Source organism: Dermacentor andersoni, chromosome 4 (assembly GCF_023375885.2).
Source record: "Dermacentor andersoni chromosome 4, qqDerAnde1_hic_scaffold, whole genome shotgun sequence".
Classification (NCBI taxonomy): domain Eukaryota; kingdom Metazoa; phylum Arthropoda; class Arachnida; order Ixodida; family Ixodidae; genus Dermacentor; species Dermacentor andersoni.
Window position 1 is genome coordinate 28,477,122 of NC_092817.1, and position 25,557 is coordinate 28,502,678.

At 43.8% G+C, this 25,557-nt stretch overlaps 1 protein-coding gene and 1 long non-coding RNA gene across 2 annotated transcripts in view; one reads left to right on the top strand and one right to left on the bottom strand.

Annotated features, from left to right (window-relative positions):
* Window positions 1-25,557, bottom strand: part of LOC129386154 (uncharacterized) — a 209,086-nt gene that overhangs the window by 44,386 nt on the left and 139,143 nt on the right. The window lies entirely within an intron of this gene.
* Window positions 1-25,557, top strand: part of LOC126536619 (uncharacterized) — a 39,159-nt gene that overhangs the window by 8,476 nt on the left and 5,126 nt on the right. The window contains exons 4-15 of the mRNA XM_072287468.1: window positions 766-872; window positions 4,416-4,720; window positions 4,856-4,971; window positions 6,732-6,990; window positions 7,883-8,073; window positions 9,327-9,502; window positions 18,491-18,714; window positions 19,509-19,633; window positions 20,619-20,725; window positions 23,275-23,579; window positions 23,906-24,021; window positions 24,967-25,225. Of these exons, the coding sequence (XP_072143569.1) occupies window positions 766-872; window positions 4,416-4,720; window positions 4,856-4,971; window positions 6,732-6,990; window positions 7,883-8,073; window positions 9,327-9,502; window positions 18,491-18,714; window positions 19,509-19,633; window positions 20,619-20,725; window positions 23,275-23,579; window positions 23,906-24,021; window positions 24,967-25,225 (2,290 nt within the window). The remainder of the gene's footprint in view (window positions 1-765; window positions 873-4,415; window positions 4,721-4,855; window positions 4,972-6,731; window positions 6,991-7,882; window positions 8,074-9,326; window positions 9,503-18,490; window positions 18,715-19,508; window positions 19,634-20,618; window positions 20,726-23,274; window positions 23,580-23,905; window positions 24,022-24,966; window positions 25,226-25,557) is intronic.

Genomic DNA, 25,557 nt, shown 5'->3' on the forward strand with positions numbered 1-25,557 from the left:
ATCGCGATTATTATGACACTGTCCAGAAAAGACTTGATCTTTACCTTTGACAGGACACCAAATCACGAAACCTTTTGCTGTTTTGCCCGTTCGTTACGACGACAACCGCCACTGTCAAGTCATTCTCGTCAGGCCGCGTCCTCAGCCATACCTGCACCCTATCCATACGGCCAGCTGTTAATCCCGTAGGCCGCACTGCTACAAGTTTCTTCTGCTATATGTACCGCGCATGTTCTTATGTCCCCGTTAGTAGCGTCAAGTTAATTTCTCTTACATCCAGAATGGCGACATCGTGCGATTGAGACAAAGTTACATAAACGTTTCACTTTATATAACTTCGCAAACAATTTCACAAATTTCAAGCATGTGTAAGTGTGACAATTTGCGATTACAATAATTTTGAAAATGTGCTAGCATAGAAATTGTTGCGAATGGTTTTTGCCCATGGCTTTGTTATTGGTTAGTGGCTCAATACATTTTCGTCTCAATAAATCTAATTTAACTTCGTGCCTACACCTCTGTCGGGCACCCCTTAGGTCACTTCTTTCAACTTAGACGTTTCAGATGTTTCTTTTGCTGTTATTTTATGTCGATGAAGAATCTTGCTGTCACAGATTCACTTTTCCTGGTGCATGGATATGACGCAGAAAAGTATCGCTCTCGTTATTGACGTCATTGTCATGTCAGAAGTATTCTGCCTGATCTATCATTATGACGCGGAAGACAATTAATAAAGTATGTGTTCACGTTAAATTCGTTTTTCAGGCATTGTGACGCTCAACGGCGATGCGTGGCTAGATAATCGCAGATTCTGCCTTCACGTGCTTCGTGACCTCGGTTTTGGGAGAAAATCGATGGAAGAGCACATAAAGGTGATGATTTGTATTTTTTTGCCCACTCCTTGCCTCAAGGGCTCAGCCGAGGAAAACAGGCACTTTACACAGGCTACGAACAAAAACAGTTCTCACAGAATACGTTAAGGTGAAACGGGCAGCATGCAAGGCGTAAAAAAAGCAGCAACAACCTGAAGACGACTTAATAGCAACCAAAGTAACCTGCTTCAGATGCGGCATCGACGCACCATACTTGGAAGAGGTATTCTGATTTTGAACATCTCTAAAACCAGTCAGAGAAAGACAAATACGAGGCAGAGCAGAGAATACGGGATACCTGGATGTACAGTGCCTTCAAGGAAGACCTCGAACTGCTGTCGAACTTTGCACCAGGAAAGCGAATATAATTACATTCTTCTGTTTCTATTTCTCCCCCCGCCCAAAAAATATACCCAAGCATTATAAAGATTTACTCATGTTTATTCGTTTTGCATGCAATAAACAGAAACACTAAAATCTGAGCTTTTCAAATTCAGGTTTTGTAAACAAAATGAAACTTTATGCCCTATTCAGTTTCTAATCGCAAGCTCTTTGTCATTCTTCCCGCAGCGGTGAAAAGCAGAACGAAGCAAAGCGCACAAAATAGGTCCCCATATAGACGACTCGGCTTATGCGTTCTCTACCGTGCTCTCTACTACCTTTTAGGCTCTGTTTGTACTCACGAAATTCTGCACACTTCAGCAGCTTTGCCGACCTGTCTTACATGTTGAAAATTAACCTTTGTAATATCACCGTCTAAAGTTCACCGGAGTAAAAGCAATACAACTGATTTCCCAATTTTCGTTAAACGCGAGGCCAAATTCATCTCTCCCATTCGAATACAAGCTGTGTAAAGCAGGAGTGTTCTCAATAAGTATCACATGAACCGATGTCAATGAATTCACTTCATGCATAAAAGAAAATGTTAAATTCTAGCAACCTTTAGGACCAGATTATATTGATGGCGTAATCTTTTTTTTCGCAGAACATGCTCAATATCGCTATATCGAAAGAAACGATGAGCTGCATAACTTTGCACCACGAACTGTTCCGTAGGGCATATTCATTAGGGCACATAAAACGGTAAAATTTGAAACAGAATTAGATTTCGGTTTTCATGGAATCATTATTTGTTTACGCCAGCTTTGAAAAAGTCCCATTTAAATATTTATCATGCATTTAGTGGTCATGCACTTGTGTAATGGATCAATTTTTCCTCCTGTATATACATCCGCTTATACGCCGCTTCCTTAATCCTAGCACCTGCATTTACTCGGGGGATTTATTGTAAGATAAACTCATTGATTTCCTTGAATATATCTGTTGTTGACTACTTTCTACAAAAAGAAATTGAAGGACTGAGTAGGATATCAATTGCCAGCGGTCACTAACACTCAGTGTGTTTTCTTCCTTTTGTTCTTTTACATATGCTACAAATTGCATTGTAATCAGTTTCACATTCGGTAGCCAAATGAGAGTATTTCTGATACTCATTGTGTTTTCTTTCTTTAGTTTTTTTTTACATATGCTACAAATTTCCTTGAAATCAGTTTAGCATTCGGTAGCCAAATCACGGTATTTCCTCCTTTTGCATCTTATAAGTAGGAGGGCGTCGGGTAAAGTGGCTTGTGAAGCGAACGTGCACAAAGTGGCCTCGTTATTTATTTGAAATAAATATAATAAATATGTATGACTCCACATTCCGTGTAGGGTAATGTGTAAGTCCAGACAACGCCCAGCTTTTTATCCTTGTCTGTCTGGGCAGAGTATCAGGCCAGACAACCAATATTACCACTAAATAAATAATAACTTCTCCAAATAATAATAATCCAAACAAATTCTCCACTCTTCCTCGGGAAAACGCTCTGCTTGTATGTGAACATCAGTTTGCTGACTGTGCCAACCGTGGATATTAAATATCGCATACCAAGCTTTGTGCGTAATGTACGCGTACAGAGAGAGATCAAGACACTTGTCTACGAGGCGTGAGCCGAGTCCTTTGGACTGCGCAGACGACATCCAGTGGGGAGACTCTGTGCGAAACAAGGCTACGTGTGAGAACGCAAGGTTACATTTACGAGATGCCTTGTCTTCTCTCGCCCTGCGTGTTGCCTCGTGCTCTTAAAGCTCCTTCAACCATCGGCAGCTCGTTCTATAGATAAATTTCCTGACCTCTGCCCCTAATCAGGAATGTTAAAATTTCTTCATTTTATTTATGTATTTCTTTATTCTTATGTTCGTACCATTATATTACTACAGCAGCAGTTCGCGGTATTGGCCAGGATGTCAACATCTCGTTAAGAAAGGTTTAACAAAAGAGTGGCTATTAAGCGTATATTTCAACAATTTAATTTCTTTTAATTTATCTTTCCGCAAGACGCCTTTCTGTCAAATAAGATGCTTTGCTAGGAGTCATTCCCTCGACAGTCATTTTTATAAGGAACGTCACGGCTCACTGAAGCATAAATATGGGATAGTCCCGTTATCCCGTGCGCTAATGTCGCAGCTAGGAAGTGCCAGATAAGATAATAAAGGGTATTATTTTAACCCTTTGAAGGTTTTAGCCGTACATGTACGGCGGCGGTTTTCTGTCCCGCAAGGTCTTTGCCGTACGGGTACGGTTCCGACCCTCCGTTTGAAATTTCGCGCCATAATGACGCTAAGCGCTCATCGGGAGGTGCTGCCACCTCTTAGCACATACAAGATGCGTTTGAAATTCGTGCTACCTTCTTGGGGAGATAAACAGAGCTGATTGCTAGCTTCAGCGCGTCGCTCAGACTGCGGCAACGCCCCTTTGGCGGTTTCGGTTTCGCCGCGTGATCGCAACGGAGGCGCGCGAAACGTCATTTTTTTCTTTGTCGGCACTCTCTTGCAGGGCGATGGAAGTTGATTTCTATCTCGATTGGCGCTGCTCTTAGCTTGCTTATAGCGGCGTTCGTGAGGTATTCCCGCTCTCAGTGGCAACGCGCTTTCGCGGTTTCGGTTCCGCCGCGTGATCGCAACGGAGGCGCGCGAAACGTTGTTTTTCTCTTTGTCGGCATGCTCTCGCAGGGGCGGCGGAAGTTGATTTCTATCTTGATTGGCACTTCTCTTAGCTTGGTTATCAGCACTTGCTTATCAGCGCCGTTCGCGAGGTATTCTCGCTCTCCGCGGCAACGCGCTTACGCGAGAGGGTGCCTCAGACCTCTGCCCAAGGCAGCCGCACGCAGAGATGGCATGTGTGCGCCAACACAACTCCTCGCTTCAAGAGAACAGACACGCATTTTAAGTGTGCAGACTGCGATAAGGCGCTGTGCGTAGACCCGTGTTACAAGGAGTACCACGCTCGTAAATACTATTGAACATTTTGCAGTTCTGAGTGATGCCGACACCAAAATACTGTTCCTAATTATTTTTGACTATTTATTCCCGACTTAATACATTTTGGACATTCAAGATCCGCAAAAAAATAATTTGACCACCTGGGAAAGCTTTTTTCAAAATAATTCGACCCTCAAAGGGTTAAAGCATTTCGATCTGCTTCCTTCTGACCCTCTACTTTAGGATGAAGTTCAGTACCTTGCTGAGAAAATACTGGAACTACACGGCTCACCAGTGGACATCCGCAAATTCTTGGTCCCGAGCATGTCCAACAACATCGCATCACTGGTCTTCGGCAGACGTTACCCATTCGAAGACCGCAGGCGCAAGTTCCTGGATGAGCGGCTGAAAAAGGCGTTGAGGATCATCGGATCCGGGGGCCTTTTCACGTTCCTTCCTTCCTGGACATTTCTTACCTTTTCAATGGTTCCTTTCACTAACGTAGCCAAAATCAAGGAAGTGCTTGAAGAAATGTTCGAATACGTCTCGTAAGTACAACCAAACTATTGCGACTTCACTTAATTTTTTAATTGCTGTCGAAAAAAATGAACTAATGAGCTACGTTTCTGCATTATAAATTTTCAACAACAATGTTATGCAATGATGGCATCGCTTATTTTCAGCGAGGAGGTTAAGCAGCATGAAAGCAGCCTCGACGAAAACAGCAATCGAGATTTTATTGACGGATATATCAAGAAGATGAAGGAGAATAAAGATAACCCACATTCAAGCTTTAAAAGTGAGTATACTGCCCATAAATATAGAAGGGCTGATAACAAGTGTTTCAGAACCAGCATTCTAATATCTGTAGGCCTTATGACAAAATGCAGCATCTTTTTGACATGATCTTCAAAGTATACACCGCGCATTGAGTACACGTCAAGGAACCCCAGATGGCCAAAATTAATCCGGAGTCCCCCCCACTTCGGTGGGCCTCATAATAAGACCCTGGTTTTGGCACGTTGAGCTCCAGAATTTAATTAATTTAATACGTCCTAGTAACGCTCTAGTATAACTTCCTTAAACAGACAACCTGAACGCATCTGTCCCTAACAAAGTTCTCAAGTACCAGCTGAAGGACACGGACAATGACGCCTCATGTTTATATCCGCCATTTATATTGGTGTCGTCAACTTTCACTCGCTCTGCTTCAGGAACACAATCGACGCACCCGTCAAAACACTTGCATCACTATTAAACGTCACGTTAGATGGGTTAGGTTTCTGCTTATGTAGAAACCGACGGGGGCAGTTCGCGAGTATGTTTTCGAGCATGTCCCAGAGCACCATTGTCCAAACTAGAATGCTTCAATGCCGGCACTTCCAACCTGCCATCTGATACTAAAGCATAGGTACACCAGTGCCCGTACATTCCACATAATGAACAACTGGTTACCCTAAATATGCTCAGATGCACGGGGCGGATCCGTGGCACTCGTTTTTTTTTTTTTCTTGTAGTTCTCGCCGCTATTTGTCAAGAAGAAAAGGTTCGTCTTCCTGCTATCGTTTCCGTCACTTGCCCTTTGTCGTGCTTCTGCGTCTTAATCATGCTTAGAACCTTTACTCGCTCGTGCATCTGTCGGCTTGAGTTTAGTTGGTTGTTTAATACGGGTCAAAACTGTCGAGTTCTTATTTTTTTGTCGCCTCCCTGTCAAACAACAAAACGGCGAGAGTGCACTGCCAGGCTGAAGCTGCAGTTTTTGTTCACGCGCCGTGCTTCACGTGAGCCTTGAGCTGAAGCATATAGCTACACGCCTTCTTAGATCCGTCACCGATCTTTGCGAATAGGTGTATAGCTATCGTAGCTCCTCGTAATCTTCATTTGACTACGAACTAAATGTGTTGCGAATAATAATAATAATAATAATAATAATAATAATAATAACAAGGAGATGTAGTGTTTCGTATCTTAAATTCGGACTGTCACTTTGCTGTCGCAGTGCGCATCACTTGAAATGTTGGGCGCCCCATGCAAAACACATGCGAAATTTTACACATACATGTAAGCTGCCTTCTTTATTTGCGGCTGCGAGCTTTAGACACCTGGCACGAAACGGATCCTACTTATACGCAGCGAAATGTTAATTCACATCCTCCGGCGTGCTGGAATGTGACAGATTTTCCTCGCGTCGCATCTTTTGTGCTCAACGATATTTACTTTTATTATTTTGTGTTAGCTTTGCATAACTGTGACATGCCGAAGCAAATAAACTGAGTTGATGTACAGTCGTGTGCAAAAGCCTGGAGACCACAAATACGGGCAACAATAAAAAATATTTCTTCGCAAGAAGGCTGAAATGAAGTGGTAAAACTCACGTTCGGTTATTTTACCAATGTAATGCACTGAGAGAATCCCACGTTGCACGGTTGTGCTAGAAGAAATTAAAAACATTTGCAGAAGTCGTGGTTTCTGTAGACTTTTGCTACCGACTGTACTATCTCGTCACAGGAGACCTTTCTGTTGCTGCACTAAAAATTGCTTCCTATGTACACCACTTAGTGGGAAACCTGCTTGGAAATGTCCTAAACTTTTTCGGAGCTGGTTCGAACACTGTCCAGCTATCGATACAATGGCACCTCCTGAACTGCGCCGACAAAGTGGACTCGGTGCAGCGCAACATTCAGAACGAGATCGACAGTGTGGTGGGGCATGAGAGACCACCCTGCTGGGAAGATCACAACAAGATGCACTTCACCATGGCCACCATTTGGGAAATGTATCGATGGCGCACTGTCGCGCCTCTCAGCATCCCGAGAGAGTAAGTGTGCGCTAGGTTGGGCATTTTTAACAGCGAAGCATTTCATTACCGCGTGCATTCCACAAACAAGTGGCTATAAAATGCGAAGCAAGACTCCCGTACTCGCTCGCGCATATTTGGCTCGCCGTATACTTTTGGTTATGGGTGCGCGCGAATTACATTGTGGCGTTATAAGGAATTTTATGATAGTCGTAGCTTCTGTTTTGTACGGACTCTAATTCTAAAATCAGACATTCCTATACATTTCTTTTTTGTCTTGTGCAACGCTAAACAAAGTTATTGTGTACCATAAGCTACGAATTTGCAACTATTTATAAAAAGTTGACCAAAGGTCATGTTCTTTAAGGATTATTTTCCTTCGATTATATGCATGCGTTTATCATCATCGGCTCCGCTGAGTGGCCGATTCCGGCTACAGCGCGAACAGTTCTCCAACTGACAAAATGGCGAAGAGCAAGAAGTATCAAAAATGAAAAAAAAAAGAACGGCTTCAAAATACGGTCCCTAGAAATCTATGATATAACGATCTGTTCCATTTTGTCACTTTTCTTGTTCTTCCTGATTCACTCAGACAAATATTAGCAACTCGATGCGACGCCCATGACAAGAAGACAAAAAAATAACAAGTTCGTTGCTGCAAAAGATGGTGGTCGAAATTTCCGGAGTCAACCACTACGGCGTGCCTCATAATCAGAAAGTGGTTTTGGCACGTAAAACCCCATAATTTAATTTTTTTAGCGGAGAAAGACTATCATCAGGCGGCCAGTGCATCAGTTTGAATAAAAAATTTCATCTAACACAAAGATTTCAATTTCATGACTCTCAAAGGAGATGTTCTACGTGAAACGAAATACAGTGTTCATGGAAGCCCAAATACGCATATATTTTTCAGGGCTGCTGAGGACGTGGAATACAAGGATTACTTCATTCCTACGGGAACTGTGATCCTTCCTAACCTTTCGGCCGTTCACTTGGATGCCGAGATTTGGGAAAGTCCGGAGATGTTCGACCCATACCGCTTCTTGAAGAAGGACGGTTCCGGTCTAATAGCCAAGCCAGACCAGCTCATTCCTTTCTCCATTGGTAAGCTGAATTACTGAATACCTGGCTGCTTTCACGACCAACGCTAGCTGCCTTTTTTCGGTTCATAATCTGGTTCACCATAATGTCGCACTGATGTAGAACATAGAGTGGCCGTCAGCCAACCAGAAGCGTGATGATGTCAATGCAGGTATCCTTATCGTGTGTGTTCCTTCGCACCTAAGCTCCGTATTACCACTCGAGGGCGCCTGAGTTTGGCCTCATATAGCTCCCGATACAATGTGGCATTCTATTTAGACAGCGCATAGAAGTTGAAGCCATCTCTGAATCTAAGCCAGAGCTAGCGGTACCCCATTTCTTTTAAGCTGTCCCCTGTATTGTGATTCAGCTTAATGTTTACTATGACATAGAAAAGAGCTTTGTTTGCATACCTAAGCGTACAGCTGGAAAATGAAACGGTGTCTATACTGACATTTATTTTATAAATCACTCAAAGTGCGTTCCTGCGGCATCTTTGATCTTCACACCAAAAGAAAAAGAAAGGGACTCAAGAATACACACTGCGCGTTCGACAGGCACGCCCAGTTATTCCATTCCCCAGAAGATACTGAACCTTCATAATACACACGCGGTCAAATAACAACCCGGTGAGAACACTGGGACTTGGCCCGTCGGGTTTTCTATACTTGTTCGCGATCGTTCTGAAAAGTTGGGCCTCGCGCATGAACAGGACACGCAGACATAACGCGCATATTACCATGACTAAGACTTGAATAGCCAAGCATATGGCAAATAAATATTGGTAAATTCTGGGTTCACCTGTTTGGCTGTGCATTGTGCATATTGCAGCTGTCTCCAAATTGCCCGTAACCGGTCCGTATACCGCCAGAGGCAATAGTAACGTGCCATTCCTCTGGTCTCAGTAAAAATGTTTGCTTCAGCTGCAAATATGCTATTGTTGTTTCAGCTGAGAATTTTCTTTGGGCGCATGAATACGCCTTAAACAATTATCGTCAACTATTTCGTCAACTGCTGACCTGTCGGGATTTTTGAAATGTTGGCGAGCCTGTTACTATGACATTTCACATGTTTGAACTATACGCGACTTGCATATGAACATGTCGTAATATTTCATCACGTTCTTGTGAATTGTGCAACGTGATCCTGCCACCGTTCCCATACTCCCTGTTCTTTCACGTTCCTTTATTTATTTATTTATTTTTGCGGAGGCCCATTTCAATCTTCATCACTTACATGGGAAGTTATCTACTATCTCCTCGTTCTCCAATTCGCAGGCAGTAGGATGTGTCCCGGAGAGACTCTGGCCACTGTAGAAATCTTCCTCTACCTGACAACGCTCCTCCAAAAGTTCACCGTCAGGCCTGCGGATGGGAAAAGAGTTGATTTGGAGCCAGCTGCGGTTGCATTAAACATGCCCGTGCCGCAGCAGCTCAAGTTTGTATGCCGCGAGTAGAGTCGCCGAAGCTTTTCCACACAGGATTGGTGTATGTCCTTAGGTCGAGAAATAATAAAATGTTAAGTATATATTGCATGTCATTTTATTACCTCACCACGTTTCTTTTTTCTTCACATTTGTTGCGCGATATAAAACGTGTGGCAAACTTACGGGGACAGAGCATCCGACTGAAGAATCCCAAGGTTCAGAAAGAAAGTGCGAATGTTGGGGACTTTCTTTCTCGTGTACTTGTTCTGGGCACAAAAAGACGCACGAAGGGTCATAATTTACTCAATAAAATTAAGCGAATTAAGGCATGTAAGTTGAGTTGGTATCATTTCGCGAAACATTTAAGATATACGTTATTTAATCCAACCAGCTTATGTAATATTTTTATGTTAATGGATTGTTTGCTGCAGTTCATTCTTTTAATTATCTGTGAGCCATCCCCTGCACCTATATTATGTTACAATAAATAGGACCCGACCTAATAACTATTTTGTTACTAAGTTTGAGATGTCTTGCACAGTTTCGTGATATATCGGTTCAACCAAACATTCGCAAGTGCGTACGAAGTGACCTACTGTCGTGAAAATGAATGCCTCAATCATTTGACGATCCCCAGCGGTGAAGAAACATGGCTGCTTCATCCTCCTTTTTCCTATCCTGGCTTTCATGTTTTACCACTGATTTCATTTAATCTCTTTCACCTCGTTGCTAATTTATAGGTAAGCTGAAAAGCGCGACTTCAGCCAATTATAGGAGCTTTCGCAGTGACGGCATTCTCCAGGCGCAGTATATTTCTCTGCTGTAACATCGGAGAAGTGGCTGAGAGTATGACTAGCAATGCTAGTCTACACATCGTACTCTTCAGGTGCTCTTAAAGCCATTATGGCGTGATGGCTTCATGTGCCTTTTGCAAATGTAATGCTCGCATACTTGTTGCAATAAACATCACGTATGAAACAAAATTCCTGCAGAAACCACCTCAGGATGACTATCTACATTAATATCATTAGCATTAAAGCAATGGAGCTACGCGCCATATTGTCACCGCCGAAACGCGTCATGTAGGAGGCGTGAGCTGCAACCGGGATCCTCTGTTACGTTTAAGATGCCTCAATACCACGTCTCTTCGTTCAGCGTGGAGATGCTGCCACTGTTGCAGCCATCCTGAGTCAAACTCGAAAGGCTGCGCCATGGCGCGCGCGTCCCAATTGTAGCTGTTTGCGCGTGCACAACGTTCAAATTTCGTGGACTACTAAATTTCAGCATTTATGCGTCCATCAATGCTTGCGTTTATGTACCCAAAAAGACCAAAAACATAGCACGGAGCTCTCAAAAAAGATATCCACCAAATGTCACAGTGAAGAGCCATCACAGTAACTAAACCGAATGACGTAAAAATTGAAGTAAGGTAGTTCATGCCAGTAACTACTTGGAGAACTTAATAGTGCAATCTTATCCTGCCATATTAGGTATAACTCCACACTTCCATTACCTTGAACACAGACTTCTTCCGTTGTAGCACTAGAAATACAGGCAGCTGACACAGTAAAGGAAAGGCCACCAGACGAGCCATCCGTTTTAAATTGCACTCAGGGCTTTATTTTCTTGTCATTCTTTATTTATCAAGGCTTTTGAAAAAGAAAAGTTCGGTTGCATTTACAAACTCTGTGAAATGTATTAGGCATTCATTATCTCAATTCCTACTAGAGTTATCACAGGTGTTATCGGGTGGCACGAAAGTCACAATTATTTTTTTTTAATTCATGCAACCTTTTAATCACATGGAGGTATACATACTGTTCAGTCATATATGGAGCACATATTAAACCATACAAATTCGTAATGCCGTTTCATGCAGCCACTTACATTAGCGACCAACCAACTCCTTTCTGTGCATTTTTTTCACAACTTAACTATCTCAATATGTTTTAATAGGCTGTTATTGCAATCTCATGCAGCTTGGTCATGTACGGAAACGCATTTTTGCAAGCTTTATTGCCAACAAACTACAGCATTCAGTACAAGTACAGGATAATAAGAAATAATTGGACTAGATCAATGAAATCTATTTTTATTTTATCTCCAAGTGAGAAACAGGAAGTCGCGCAACAGCTGCTTCGGAAAAGCTTGTCATTGCCTCGTCCCCCTATATTCAGTTCGAGGGCATATAACTACACGGTAAAAAAAAAGAAAAAGTCATACCTGTAGGCAGCAAGTGCTGCGTCCGTACATACGGCACAAATAAAAGACGCGCGGGATTTCGTAGGTAGAATAATAAAGAACTTTTAGTAAAAAGAAAGGGGGAAAAGAACACAGCAGAGCAAGAAATGCAAGAGAAGAACAAACACAAAACACAGGTATAAAAATTTGCGGTTACAAAAATAAGAAAAAGAAACAAGAAAAAAGCAAACACTGCGGTAGTACCTCATTCTCAGATTACAATACATATTTAAAATTGACTTGCCATTCCGGCCCAGCGAAAGTGGATGCCAAGCGAAGCCGTTGAAAACCACCACTACAACTGCTGAGGGGGGTATGCCATGCTTTATTGATTTAGCGTAATGGTAGTAATGGGAATTCAGAGTAGTGGTAGTCATGGGAATTTTTACAGCACGCCGCCTCCCATAGCGGTGGTGCAACAACATTGAAATTAGTTGCTAGGCTGGTTCTTTTATATACAAATGGCTAAGGACGTCAATCCCGACGTCGCAAGCTGCCGTCGGGTGGCAGCTTCCTAAACGTCCGAGTTCACATTAAGACACCTCGGCCACACTGCACGAAAGGTCACCGCTTTTAATACAGTCGTCTTCCCTAGGCGACTCGACTAGGGAATCTGGAGACTATCACGACCAATGCCCATCGTCGAATTAGTTGCAATACCCCGCCCCTGATATTGCATCGTTCCAGCAACCTGGGAATCCAAGGTCGGCGCCGTTCTTCGGTAGCATTTAACGTCGGCCTTTTTCATCATCAGCTCAGGCTGTAAGGTAGTTGGGGGGGGGGGGGGGGGTGCCTTTTGTGGACCCATCAGCAATAGGTGTCAACATTGCGTTGACTTCTGGGTAGGCGCTGATGGATGGGTAGGGTTGCCTTATGGCACACGTCTTATTAAAGCCCTTGGCCATGTGAGACGTAACACCATATAATTGCTAGAGCAATAAAACTGTACTAAGACAGCAACGCTGGAAATGAGGTCGAGAAACACTTTATGAGTTTAATTTATTTTTGGATTACCAGGAATGCAGTGAGGCGGTCGTGCCCTGGATAAGCCTGTTGGCTTGTAAAGAACGTGTTGCCGTGGCGTCCACGCTATTAACTGCAACGGTGACGCATACCTAATTTCCTAGGGCCGTATAATGAGTGCTCATCATGGGTGCCAAGGCGTAATATTTCGGGGATCTAGGTTTTTATGCCCTATTGTACCCAATTCACACGTCGTCCTCGATATTTACTTAAAGTAATACTATTAAGGGGGAGGGGGACGTGATTGGAATGCTTGCACAGCTTACATTATAATTATATACTGCATGGCTTTGTATGGATATATGTAAAACCATACACAAAAGAAACACGACAATGGGATATAGGGAATAATCATAGTGCCTCTGTGTACGCCGCGTATATTACACGATGCGCGAAAATAGAATAGAGTAGAATGTTTATTTCGACACAAACAAATATATGCTAGTAAATTCCAGTCAGCATAAGGCTTTTAGCTTGCGTGAGTGACTGGGCAATCTCGGCTCTTGAGCACCAAATTTTTCTAAAATGGAAGTCATCAATGAAACAAAATGGCGACCATTCCAATCTGTAAAGATGGAATGTCAGCGAAAGCTGACGACAGTCGAAGCTCTCAAACGAAAAGCAAAGTGCTTTCAATGTCATTCCACCTTCACGGAGTGGAATGGTTGTCATTTTTGCGTTGCGAGTTGGGGGTTCTCACCCGTGCTCTTGGGACAAAGGAACGACAACACAGTAGTGCAAACAATCACAAGGGCATTCATTGAGTAATGCCATGCTAGCCAAGTTGCTATTCGCAAAACATGCCGATGGGAGCGCGACGAATCAAAGAAATTTGACTCACCGCGACAGGATAGCGAGCGAATATGTTACCCCATGCTGGACACCAACGCCTGGCCCTTCGCGTGTACGGTCACGCGGACGGTGGCGCGTTCGAACGATCGTATTCGTCCATTCCGGTATAGGCCTCGCGAGAGGTCTCGCAGAGGCATGGATCGGCGCACGCGCGGACCGTCCGCGCCGCTAGCCGTCTCGGGAGCCAATGAGGAAAATTCTACTCCCTGTCGCGCCCGACTAACCCCGCCGCTAGGTGGCGCTAGCAGCGCCACACTTGCGCCATCTCTCGTAATGCGCTGCAGCTCGACCGGCCGCCGCCAGCACCAACCCATGTGGAGAAGCCGGCTTACAGGAGACCCATGACATGCGGAGAAAACAACATATCAGGGGACGCGTGAGAGTCGAGCAACCCCACAGAGTCTGGCGTCGTTGGTCGTTTGGAGGTGCCCGGGCTCGCGATTGTCGTTTTCGTTCAGCATCGCGGGAACGTTCTTCGCTGGTGGTCGTTTCGCGCCGGCGCCGTTTACACTCCCATAGCTGTTCCTTCCGGCGCTCCTCGTACGCATGTTGTTCGTCGGGTGTACGAAATATACGTGTTCGCCCCATCGATAACTAAGCTGTTGAATGACTCACACGCCCTTACTCAATGGTTCATATTCCCCGTAGACGCGGCCTCCCAATTACGATGACAGAACATAATTCAACGCTGGAATGATGAGCGGCAACGGAGCCAGTTGTAGAAAACGACAACGCTCGAGCCAGTGCTGATGATAGTTTTTTGCACAGCGGAGCCAGCTGTGGAAGAAGACGACGACGACGAACGTGCGAGCAGTGGCTCTAGCGCGTTTGCGGGGGTGGCGCCGAGAATTTCGAAGTTCTTTTTGAAAATTTGCACGAACCATTTTTTTTTAATATCTCTTCTTACGCGTGTGCCTGGGACCTCTTTAGGTCCCACGTGTGACAAGAACAGTTCAGGGGTGCGTTACAGGCTCCCGAGCCCTCAGGGGTATGTGCCATTGAGCTTGGACCCTTTCTGCACTATCACCAGGATCGGCCCACATGATGATTTTTTTCTGTTGCCGGGCGCCGAATAAACTACGGAAGGCTTGTCATGTACAGTTTTCGCTGTAAAAAAAAAAAGAAAGAACGTGGTGAGGTAAACTTTGCTATGGAAACGTGCTAAGCTAGGCGAGATGGTGTGATTGCATCATGCGTCATCAACTATAGACCTGCTCGTTCAATTTCCAGCTTGAACCCGCTTTATTTTGTTGGTTTATCGTGTTCTTAACTAGTTAGACACAGAAATTGAACAATTGTACATCCAGTTAGCTATTTTGAACATTTTCATCCTAAATGCAATAATCTGGCATGTTGGTATCGGTTAAAAATTTTCCCATTATATCAAACAATATAAGGCAACTATAGATTTCTTCAGTATATTTAGTGCTTATTGCATTCAGTTTTTGAACATACAATTGCCAATTCGACTCCCAGGCATGGATGGCCACATTCCTAAGCTGCCTGAATGAGAAGACACTAGTGTGCATGTTTATAGTTTAGTTTAGGTTCATGTTGAAAAACCTCTAATGGTCGAAACTGATCAGCGGTATACGACTACTATATCATTCGTAGACAAACCCTAGCTTTGTAGCGTACGACTCATTAATTATTACTGATGCAATAATCAAATGGCATTTCAACCAACCATGTGGCTTCATTCATCGTAACAGACAGGCTACATTTCATCACAAAAGAGAGGATGTTCTAATAGCATCAGCGATATCACACAATAGGTGTATTGTTTCGGTGACAGTCGCTCCTGATTGCTCGGAGTGACATTGCTCCAGTCGTTCTCGCCGAAAGTGCAACAAAAGAACACTGTAAAGCCTTGTCAGCATTTGTATCAGGAGTTGAGGAACATGCAAACATGCACTTGCGTGACATTCAGGAAAAAGCACAGCCAGTGATGAAATAAAGTACGAGCTTTTCAACAGACCGTGAGCGGCAGCTGCTCTGATAAAGAGGCCAGAATCTGAACGTAAGAGAAAGAGTGTCAGACACGGCGCCGTGTCGGTAACCTGTCAGTGCAGCGAGTCTTGGTACAGATTCAGGGTGGAGCTGCCAGCAAATAGAGGCGTTATCAACGAGAAGTGCTCATTGTTACAAAACACTCCTTCACGTGGTTTTTGACTCAGCGGTTGTGCGTAAAAGGACTCTTCACCGAGCGAAGGCAGCCTCCTAGACTGTCGTGCGGCTAGCGGTGAGAAGGCAGGCTGTCCACGCGAACCTGCGTATTCCGCTTCGATTCGTTGACACCTTTCCTCCCGCCTCTATTCTTGAGCGAACAGCCTTCAACATTTTCGCAAGCTGTCAAGCTACCACTCGAACTGACCACCGCCAATGGATTCCCTTCGTCAGGTTGCATCAAATGTTCAGGTAAATATTTTTCGCTTGTGTACAAGTAAAACTACAGCGTTACTGCGTCACCAGTGACCGCTACAGCGCGTTGTTTATGCCGGGAAAATCTAATGAAGTTAGGAAGCTCATGCTACGCTAAACTTGAGTGACGGCCATGAGGGTAAGATTGGTAACGGCTAAAGCACCAAACTCGTAATGTTATATGCGTAGCATCTGAAAGTGCTGGCAGCGTGATTTTCAGCGCTTTGTGAGGCGCTCATTTTATTGGTCAAGATGATTTCTGTCCCACATCTACATAGTAAACAGCGATAAAGTGTTTTTCGGTGTGTATCAAGCGCGATACTTGGAAATGAGATCACTTAACGCGTTCCTCTTGGCTAGACCGTACTTGAAACAGGGGGTTCCATCAATAAATGCCGACATCTCAGGTTATCTCATCACAGAATAAGAATGCGCCCTTTATTAAGGACCTACACATCTTGGGAGAAGCGGATAAGCCACACTTGACATATGCCTAATTACAACAAAGACGGCAATATAATTTCTTCAGTCGAACTCTTAGTGATGCTCTTTCCAGAACGATGTGTTGGTGCATATTTTTGCATAAAATTTAGCGCAAGAAGGACGATCTAAACATAGACATAAACACATGGGGCTGCTTCTCGCCCTGTGTCTCTCGGTGTGCGCTTATATACTGTCTTTATTAGGCTGAATTATGTGAAAAAGGGCAGATATTTGTTACAGGATTAAGTTACTGATCGAGTAAACTTCGTTGTATCTGTTACTTGATTCATGAAGGACACTTTTATCTGTTTCAGTAGTTGAGCTTACGTGATCCAATGCCCAGGAATAAATTTTCGATACAGCGTTCGCAGGTTAAGCAGTATACATTCTTTTCGAGGGCATGTTATTATAGCGGTGACAAACGTGCGTATATGTGCGCTTCCCACCAATTAGAATATTATCTGACGCATCTTTAGGGCACAGGTCACGGTTGCTCAATTGAATTCCTGCTGTATATTAAGCATGACTAATTCAAAAAACGTGCTGCCATGACAAGCTTCCAACTTCCTTTCCCAATGTTTACAGCTAAAAACATTCACGTGACATTGTTGTATGCGTGCCTATAAGACTGTTTTCTCATTTGACAAAAGACTATTCTTAAAAAAAGGTATCGCGTTTCACGTGCCCAAACCACTATCTGAAGCACGCCCTTTTGGGGACTGAAAATTAATTTTGGCCACCTGTACCTAAATCTAAGTACACGAGCCTTTCCGCATACCGCCGCCAATGGAATTGCGCAGCCATGGCCCGGATCAAATCCGTCACCTCGAAATCAGCAGAGCAATGCCGTAGCCAGTGAGCTACGACCTCATGTCATAACTATTAGTGAAAACTACGCATGTAGGAACACGTTCCAAGCATGGCGCGGATATTTCGGATGTAGTCACGATGGGTACCAAATGAAAGAATTCACTCGCCACCCCGGCCCTGCCATGGTGGATGTCCAGCGAAGCTGTTGAACACCACCACTACAACTGCTGAGGGGGTATGCAATGATCTATTACTTTAGGGCAATGGTAGTAATGAAAATTTAGAGCAATGGTAATTTTGACAACACGTCGCCGCTCATAGCGGTGCTGCAACAACAATGAAACCCAGAACAATGAAAAGCCAGATACGTTACTCCCCCCCTCGCAGGCTGCCGTCGCCGCGGCAGTTTGTGCAACAGTATTGTACACCGGAAAACGTATGCGGGGAGCGATATGTGCTTTGCCTTGTTATCAGGAGCGCCTTATGAATTATGGGGTTCGGATGCTTGTTCTGTGCTTGCTCTGTATTCAAGCGCATCATGTTCTGTATGTTGTACCCATGATTCCAAAGAATGTATGCACTGTCGCTTCACATAGCTGAGTACTTGAAGCCTCTGCCTTAAGGAAGTACGACCCGACGCTCGTGCGCTTGCACTGTCGCCGGGATCGGCCCACATTTCTGCTAACGGACGCGCACACGAAAAATGCCGACCGACTAGAGCCTAACAACTTCGCTGTATATGTGTTTCCCACAGGATGAATCACTTCAGTTTTGCGATTATAATATACCTAAAGCTATCTGTTGAATGTTTAGCAATAAAAGTTACAAAACTTAATCGCGGTTTTATCCTCATTGCACTTTCTAATGTATTCTGTTACTATAGTACTGTATTGCCGCGTAAATCACCGATGGTCTCTGTTACACTGCCTTTATGATTTTCACTACTTAAATGACGTGTATTACTTCACTTTTAGTGCTTCACAAAAAGAACAAACGGGCATCAATAAAATGAGTCATTTCTATCAGCTCACGCATTTTCTCTCTTGTGTTACTGTCTTTAAATGTTCAAATGCAGCGTGTTCTCCAACCACCTTCATTATAACTCTTTTCTTTTTTTCTTGTTTCTGTGGGACCTGAAAATATGACAAGCGAAATAGTCACTGGCCTTCCTTTTTTTCATTTCAGGAGGCTTCAGGAGATGCCACCCGACTCATTTTAACTTTCGTACTCTCATTCGTTTTGTTAATTGCGAGCGGACTTTGGTTGCGCATTGGCGGAGCACCTAAAGGCAGCAAACTACCCCCAGGACCGCCCGGATTTCCACTTATTGGCCACATACCGCTGCGTACAAACATATTTGTCCTGAACAAGCTCAAAGAATGGACGAAAATGTACGGTCCCGTCTTTCGGTGAGCATCCCAGTCCCGCCAAATGAAGGCAATTTCCCTTTGTTTTTCTTCGTGATGACGTAGTTTAAGCAGTCTAATTAGTATTTGAAAATAAATTCGGTGGTGTTGCACGCCAAATTACGATCCGATTACGAGGCACGCCATAGTCAGGCGATGGATTCCGGGCTCTTGAACGTGCACCTAAACTTAAGCGAGCGTTTTGCAGTTCGTCCCATTTGAAACGCGATCGCCGTTGCCGGCCCCGAACCCGCAAGCTCGAGCTCAGCAGCGCAGCGACATGGCCACTCGGCTACCGTAGCGGGATTTAATTAAACACTCTGCGTTTCTCAATAAAGAGCATTCTCTCTCCCTCTCTTTCTGTTAACGTTAGCTTACATAGATACTTTCAGCAGGATACGGCTATAGACAGTTAGCAACCGTAACAGTCATTTGATGGCGGTTTTACTCTTGTATAGCCTTTAATCGCTTTTCTTTTGTTCTCATGGAAGCTAAGTTGCGTATTTTGTGATGTATTTAGCATATTTCTTATTGAACCATTTGTAACTTTTCATATATAATCTGATCTTTGACTCCATTGACCTTATAGTGATAACTTCAAGATTGTGAAAATACTTCCAAATTAAATAGGACAGTCCGTAACCCACGAAGCACAATGTCTGCTAGAATGTCCCTTGTAATTAACTATTGAATGTGTTTTCCCCGAATGTCTATATTTTTGAAATCACACTTTCTGATGTTCACGTATGGCGCTAATGTTCTTGCGCTTATCGGCACCTACCTTTTCTTACTTTTAGGGTAAAAGTTGGCTTCAGAAATGTTGTCATCCTGAATGATTTTGAATCCATAAAGGAGGCACTGTCCATGAAGGAATTGATGGACCGATCGGGGAATCTCGTCATCGACCAAGTTGGCTTTAGAGGTGGGCTCATAGATGCTTCTTTCAACTCTTCTTTCAACATAAATGGTACACAATATGTTGCGACTTTTCACTCGCAAGGTTATGCACAGCGAAAGCTGAACGCTGGCCTATGTAAACTTTGGAGAACCCATTTTTAACGTTGATTACGTCAGCGGTATTCAATAAGTAAGCAACAAAATATTTGGTCTGTTCACAGTATACAGTTAGCAAGTTCACGCGTATAGCTTTGGACTTTAATATGTTAACTTTGCCTTGAACAACTTCTTACGCATGCAGCCTTTCTTTGTGCATGTGGAGAGCAAATTGTCATAAGACGGATGGATATTTAGGGCGTACTATATTGTAAACTAAAGCAATCAAATGCGATTACGCCGGACTACGACATGCAGGGCACGTCAGAAATCCCACATTATGTTTAGATATGTATTTGTCAACTGCAAGTCATTTGAAGGCATTTAGGATATTACAACCTTAATACTGTGTTTAGCTCCTTCTCACCATATTCTTTGTCGTAGCGCAATATAAGCAATATGATGAGCACATCATTCAACCATAAAATGCATGCAGGTAATGATCATATACTACTATTACGACGTAACGGCGTCTGCTCCCATATTTGCTGGTCATAAACAGCATTGGGAAATCGCAGAAATATAATGCCACTATACGTTTTAAAAAATGTTGATACTATCCTAGAAATGACAGGTTGTCTAAATGGCTACGTACCATATAATCTATAGCAGCTGATTTCTGTGCCACTTTTCGACCAAGGTGGACCAGAAATGAGCTGACATTACTTCAGTATCGTCAAATTTTCACTGGTTCAAGTTGTATCGCGCTAATTGAAGGCGTATGGAATGATAATTTGTTATTTTAAATAACAGTTATGGTCGGGAATGCAAGCGATATTATGCGCTCCTAACGCGAAGCACTAGTAGACTCGTTCGCTCTTTCAAACAAAGTTTCCATGTATTCAAACGTACAGGTCTCATGTCATTGAATGGCCAAGCATGGCATGACAACCGGCGTTTTTGTCTCCACGTGCTGCGCGATCTCGGATTCGGGAAGACCTCAATGGAAGAGAGACTCAAGGTAAAAGCTTTTCGTGCAGCCTTAACCGTAGTCTTACACAACCCCACACGCATAAGCCCGCGAACGCGTGCGTGCGTGCGTGCATGCGTGTGTGCGTGCGTGTGTGCGTGCGTGTGTGCGTGCGTGTGTGCGTGCGTGTGTGCGTGCGTGCACGGGAGGGTTGAATTTATCTATTAAACAATGTGCTGACTATGATACAATAATTATTCAAGGGAAAATGAGACATCCACCCATTCGTAGCAATTGCTACAAAGGAAACCCATAACAGTTCCTCGAAAGAAAAGCCTTGCAATTGAAGAAAACTGCGAAAACGTTCTTCAACTGCGAGGCTTTCCTTTCGAGGAACCCGCATGGGTTTCCTTTGTAGCAAGTGCTGCGAACGGGTGAATGTCACATTTTCCCTGGATTAATTACTTCTCTCCACCTTGTGGGTTTCCGCAGAACTATTACTTCTACGACACAATCGATGTCGGTAAAAAAAAAAGAAAAAGGCGTAAATATGGTTGATTCTCCGGAAACGACAACTCCTACTTAACCGACAGCACACGGGTGCAGGGAATGTTCTCGTTATAAATGATCCCAGTGTCGATAAAATCATGAGAACAAGTTTAGCAAGATCGATATCCTCAACGATTACTACTAAACAACATTTTTACGGTGGTGGCGATGGTGGTGGTAGTAGACCCTAGCAATGTGCGGGCTTAGCATTGCGATCGATGCCTGAAAGTGTTCCGCTTTAGCGGGTATTTCACCACACGTCCAGCAAAGGAGCGCCTCCTAGGAATGCAAGACGTCGTGAAGCATCCGCGTGAGCTGTAGTGGACATTGCCCTTGATAGTCCAAATTTGCGGAATCCTCCACTACGGCGTGCCTCACAATCAGAAAGTGGTTTTGGCACGTAAAACCCCCTTTTTTTTTAATGGACATATTCTTGTAAACGCAAGGAGTTGCATGGGTGCCTGTGCAAAGTGTTTCTTCTGTAGGTTCTTAAGCAATGCGTTCTTTTCGTCATGGTCGATACAGCTCGGAGACGACCACGGAAAGGGCCTGATGATTCCTGTCTCGTTGAATAAGGTACAGAGCGGAGACTCGTCACGCTCCTTATTAAGTAGCCATGGTGGAGTGTATGCACGCCCGCTGCATATTCAATGTAGTAGTGATGCTTCCTCGTGACGAAACCTCTTGGTTGCACATGCCGCATATGGCAAACTCTAAAGCCATATATACCGAAAGATAGCACAGATATCTGTTTTTGGATTGGAGAATATTGACCCGTGTGCTTCTTTATCTTTCTCCGGTGACCGCTGTTCACAGGCTAACAAATGTTAAACGGCATCGCTCAGCACAAAATGCGCCTGCATGTATCGGAAGTTTCTCGAATCTGAAGGCAACAGACTTGGGTGCCCGACTATAGACATCATACACCTAAGTTTTCTCTCTCTCTCTTTCACTCCCCATTCCCCTCCCCACGTGTAGGGCAGCAAACTGAACTCAGTCTGGTTAACCTCCCTGCCTTTCCTTCTTCCCTTCTCTCTCTCTCTCTCTCTCTTCTTGAATGTTATTGGTGTCTCTATCTTCTTTCTGTTGTCGCTGCACCTTCTGTAATATGACTGTATGCGCGTCGCGAATTCTGTAGTATACTTTCTGGAAGAGCCGCGGACACCAGCGATTACTCTAGAACCTTCGATGACTCATGTATAAAAACCGACGCATTTGACCCGTGTATCAAATTTTGACGATCGCCGACTTTGTTCGCCGCTATCGTTGTGCTTTTAGCGTAACCTGTTTTTGTGGGCACAGGTAAAAACTTACTTTCATCATTCACAGTTTTGCTACTGTGTTCTTTACCGGCACTACTGCGTGACATCACTTCAAAGAAAGCAATGGCCTGCTGCTCCAGAACATTCGCAATTCAGAAGCTTTCTGTCCTGTGTTGACTTCTGCGGGTGCAATGAAACAATCCCGCACCTTATTTATCAGTGCTCTCGTTTCAACCCCCCACAGAGCAGTCCTCTCAGCCACCCTAGACAAACTGGACAAGGGCCCAATGACAGGAAACAAGACCCTTGGACACTCGCCTACGCGAACATCAGCGCGATCCGCTATGAAGGCGCCGTTGCGGTACTTAAAAGACACTGGACTTTCAGACAAATTGTGACTACGCCGTGTGACGTAGGACTGTACGGTGACACTGCGTAACACTATAGGAACGCCTTTGCGGGCTGCGTGACAGTGCCCACAGAAACAGTTTGTGTGTACGTGCGTGTGTGTAGGTTTATTTTTTTATACTTCTCTCACTTATCGCATGCCCTTGCCCCTCCCTCAATACAGGGTAGCCAACCAGAGAAAATATCTGGTTAACCTCCCTGTCTTACCTTTGCCTTTCTTTCTCTCTCTCTCTCTCTCTCATCTGTCCTGTGTTCTTTGCGTACATCCGTTTTAAACCCTTGTATTTATTGAACTACCGCAAAGCGCCCCACGTTCAAATTAATACCTAAACTTATCTGGTTAAGTCCCAACAAACAACGCAGTGTCTCGATTGGTTGCAGGAAGAAGCGGAGTACCTAGCTGAAAAGATCGCCGCACATCGGGGTGAGCCCTTCGTGATCCAGGATTTGCTCGTACCCAGCACGTCCAACAACGTGACAGCGCTTGTGTTTGGGGAGCGCTACGCTTACGAGGACGCGCGGAGAAACTTTCTGGACGATCGACTCAAGAAGTTGTCGAGGTTCGTTGGCGCCCGACGGTTGAGCGCTCTTTTTCCCGGATGGCTGAACCGGCTGGCGGCCAGAGTGCCGGTCCTGAAAAATAACCTCGCTGGTCCGATTCTGGATGAACTTCTTGACTTTACCAAGTAAGCCTGCCTCAATAGCGAGGTGAACGAACGCTTTCCACAATACTTGAGTCTCACTGTGCTGATTTCTGAACAAATTTTGTCAACTGTAGAAATGGTCGGGAACAGTTCAGTTTCGTTAAGTGCGAAGGAATGAAGGATGGCAATTTTTGGGGAACTTGAAAATTTCAGTGAATATATTAAGCTAAATAATTCAAAGCTAACATCCCAGATTATATATACGAGGCAAAGGAAGCACATTTTTGTTCTCGCTCATATGGAACGATGAAGTGAGCGATGAACGATGTTAAGGAGCTGGCTCCATCTCATTTCCTACCTTCTTTTAGACGCGAGATACAAGAGCATGAAACGAGCCTGGAAGAACACAGCAATCGGGACTTTATCGACGCTTACCTGAAGAAAATCAAGGAGAACGTACCTACTGGAAACTCTAGTTTTCACAGTAAGTAAAAATAGGTAGATTTGCTTTAATATTTACTCTGGATGCGCTGGACAAAAAAGTTGCCTATACAGCTGTAAAAAACGGCATGATTTAACACAGATACCTCGGTGTCCAATACAAGACACTGCAGTTTATTATATCACTAATGCACAGGCAAGCTGTATTGTACGAATCCACACTGCTAGGATGATTTCATTTTCTCACTTGCTTTCGGAGATCGCAAAGTTCTCGTAGCTTTCCCCAAAACACGAAAATAAGATTAGATAGATAGATAGATAGATAGATAGATAGATAGATAGATAGATAGATAGATAGATAGATAGATAGATAGATAGATAGATAGATAGATAGATAGATAGATAGATAGATAGATAGATAGATAGATAGATAGATAGATAGATAGATAGATAGATAGATAGATAGATAGATAGATAGATAGATAGATAGATAGATAGATAGATAGATAGATAGATAGATAGATAGATAGATAGATAGATAGATAGATAGATAGATAGATAGATAGATAGATAGATAGATAGATAGATAGATAGATAGATAGATAGATAGATAGATAGATAGATAGATAGATAGATAGATAGATAGATAGATAGATAGATAGATAGATAGATAGATAGATAGATAGATAGATAGATAGATAGATAGATAGATAGAGATAGATAGATAGATAGATAGATAGATAGATAGATAGATAGATAGATAGATAGATAGATAGATAGATATTCAAAGTAGTAGCGCATGTACTTACTTGTACAAAAAAAAGAAATTAGGCAAGTTTCTACTGCTTTTGGGTGCGTGCGTGTGCGTGTGCGTGCGTGTGTGTGTGTGTGCGCGCGCGCTTCATTGTGGGCTTTATCTGTGGGCTTTATTGCCCTCGTTATAGCGTTCTGTAGAATTCAAGATGCACCCTTTCCGATCTCGTCGCAGTGAATTCGTTGATTGGCAACATCTTCAGCTTCTTCGTAGCCGGCTCTAGCACCGTCCAGGAGACGCTGCAGTGGCACCTGCTGGTGTGCGCCGATAAGCCTGATCTTGTGCAGCGCAGAATCCAGCAGGAGATTGACCAAGTCATTGGCCGCGAGAGGGCGCCATCATGGGCCGACCACACGGCTATGCCTTTCACCGTGGCCGTGCTGTGGGAAGTCTACCGCTGGCGCACCGTCACGCCGCTTGGTATTCCGAGAACGTAGGTCACAAACCAACTACAAATCTTTTATTTCTTCATTTAAATCAGTAGGAAACGTTATCGTAGAAAAACTGTACCGCAGAGGGCACAATTTCGCTTTAGCAAGAGATGAACTAATTAGGCCCCTGTCATACATAAATTTTCGTGTCTTAATTTGTAGCTTAATATCTCTGGAATAATATCGTGCATCGCGCGGGTCCCATGGTCACGACAAAGAAAGTTATTCAATAAAATTGAATTACCGTATTTTTGCCAAGTCCCGTAGCTTGCAAATCAATTTGAAAGCGAAGACTTTGATATGATCATGGTAACCGATCCACAGCGTACCTCTA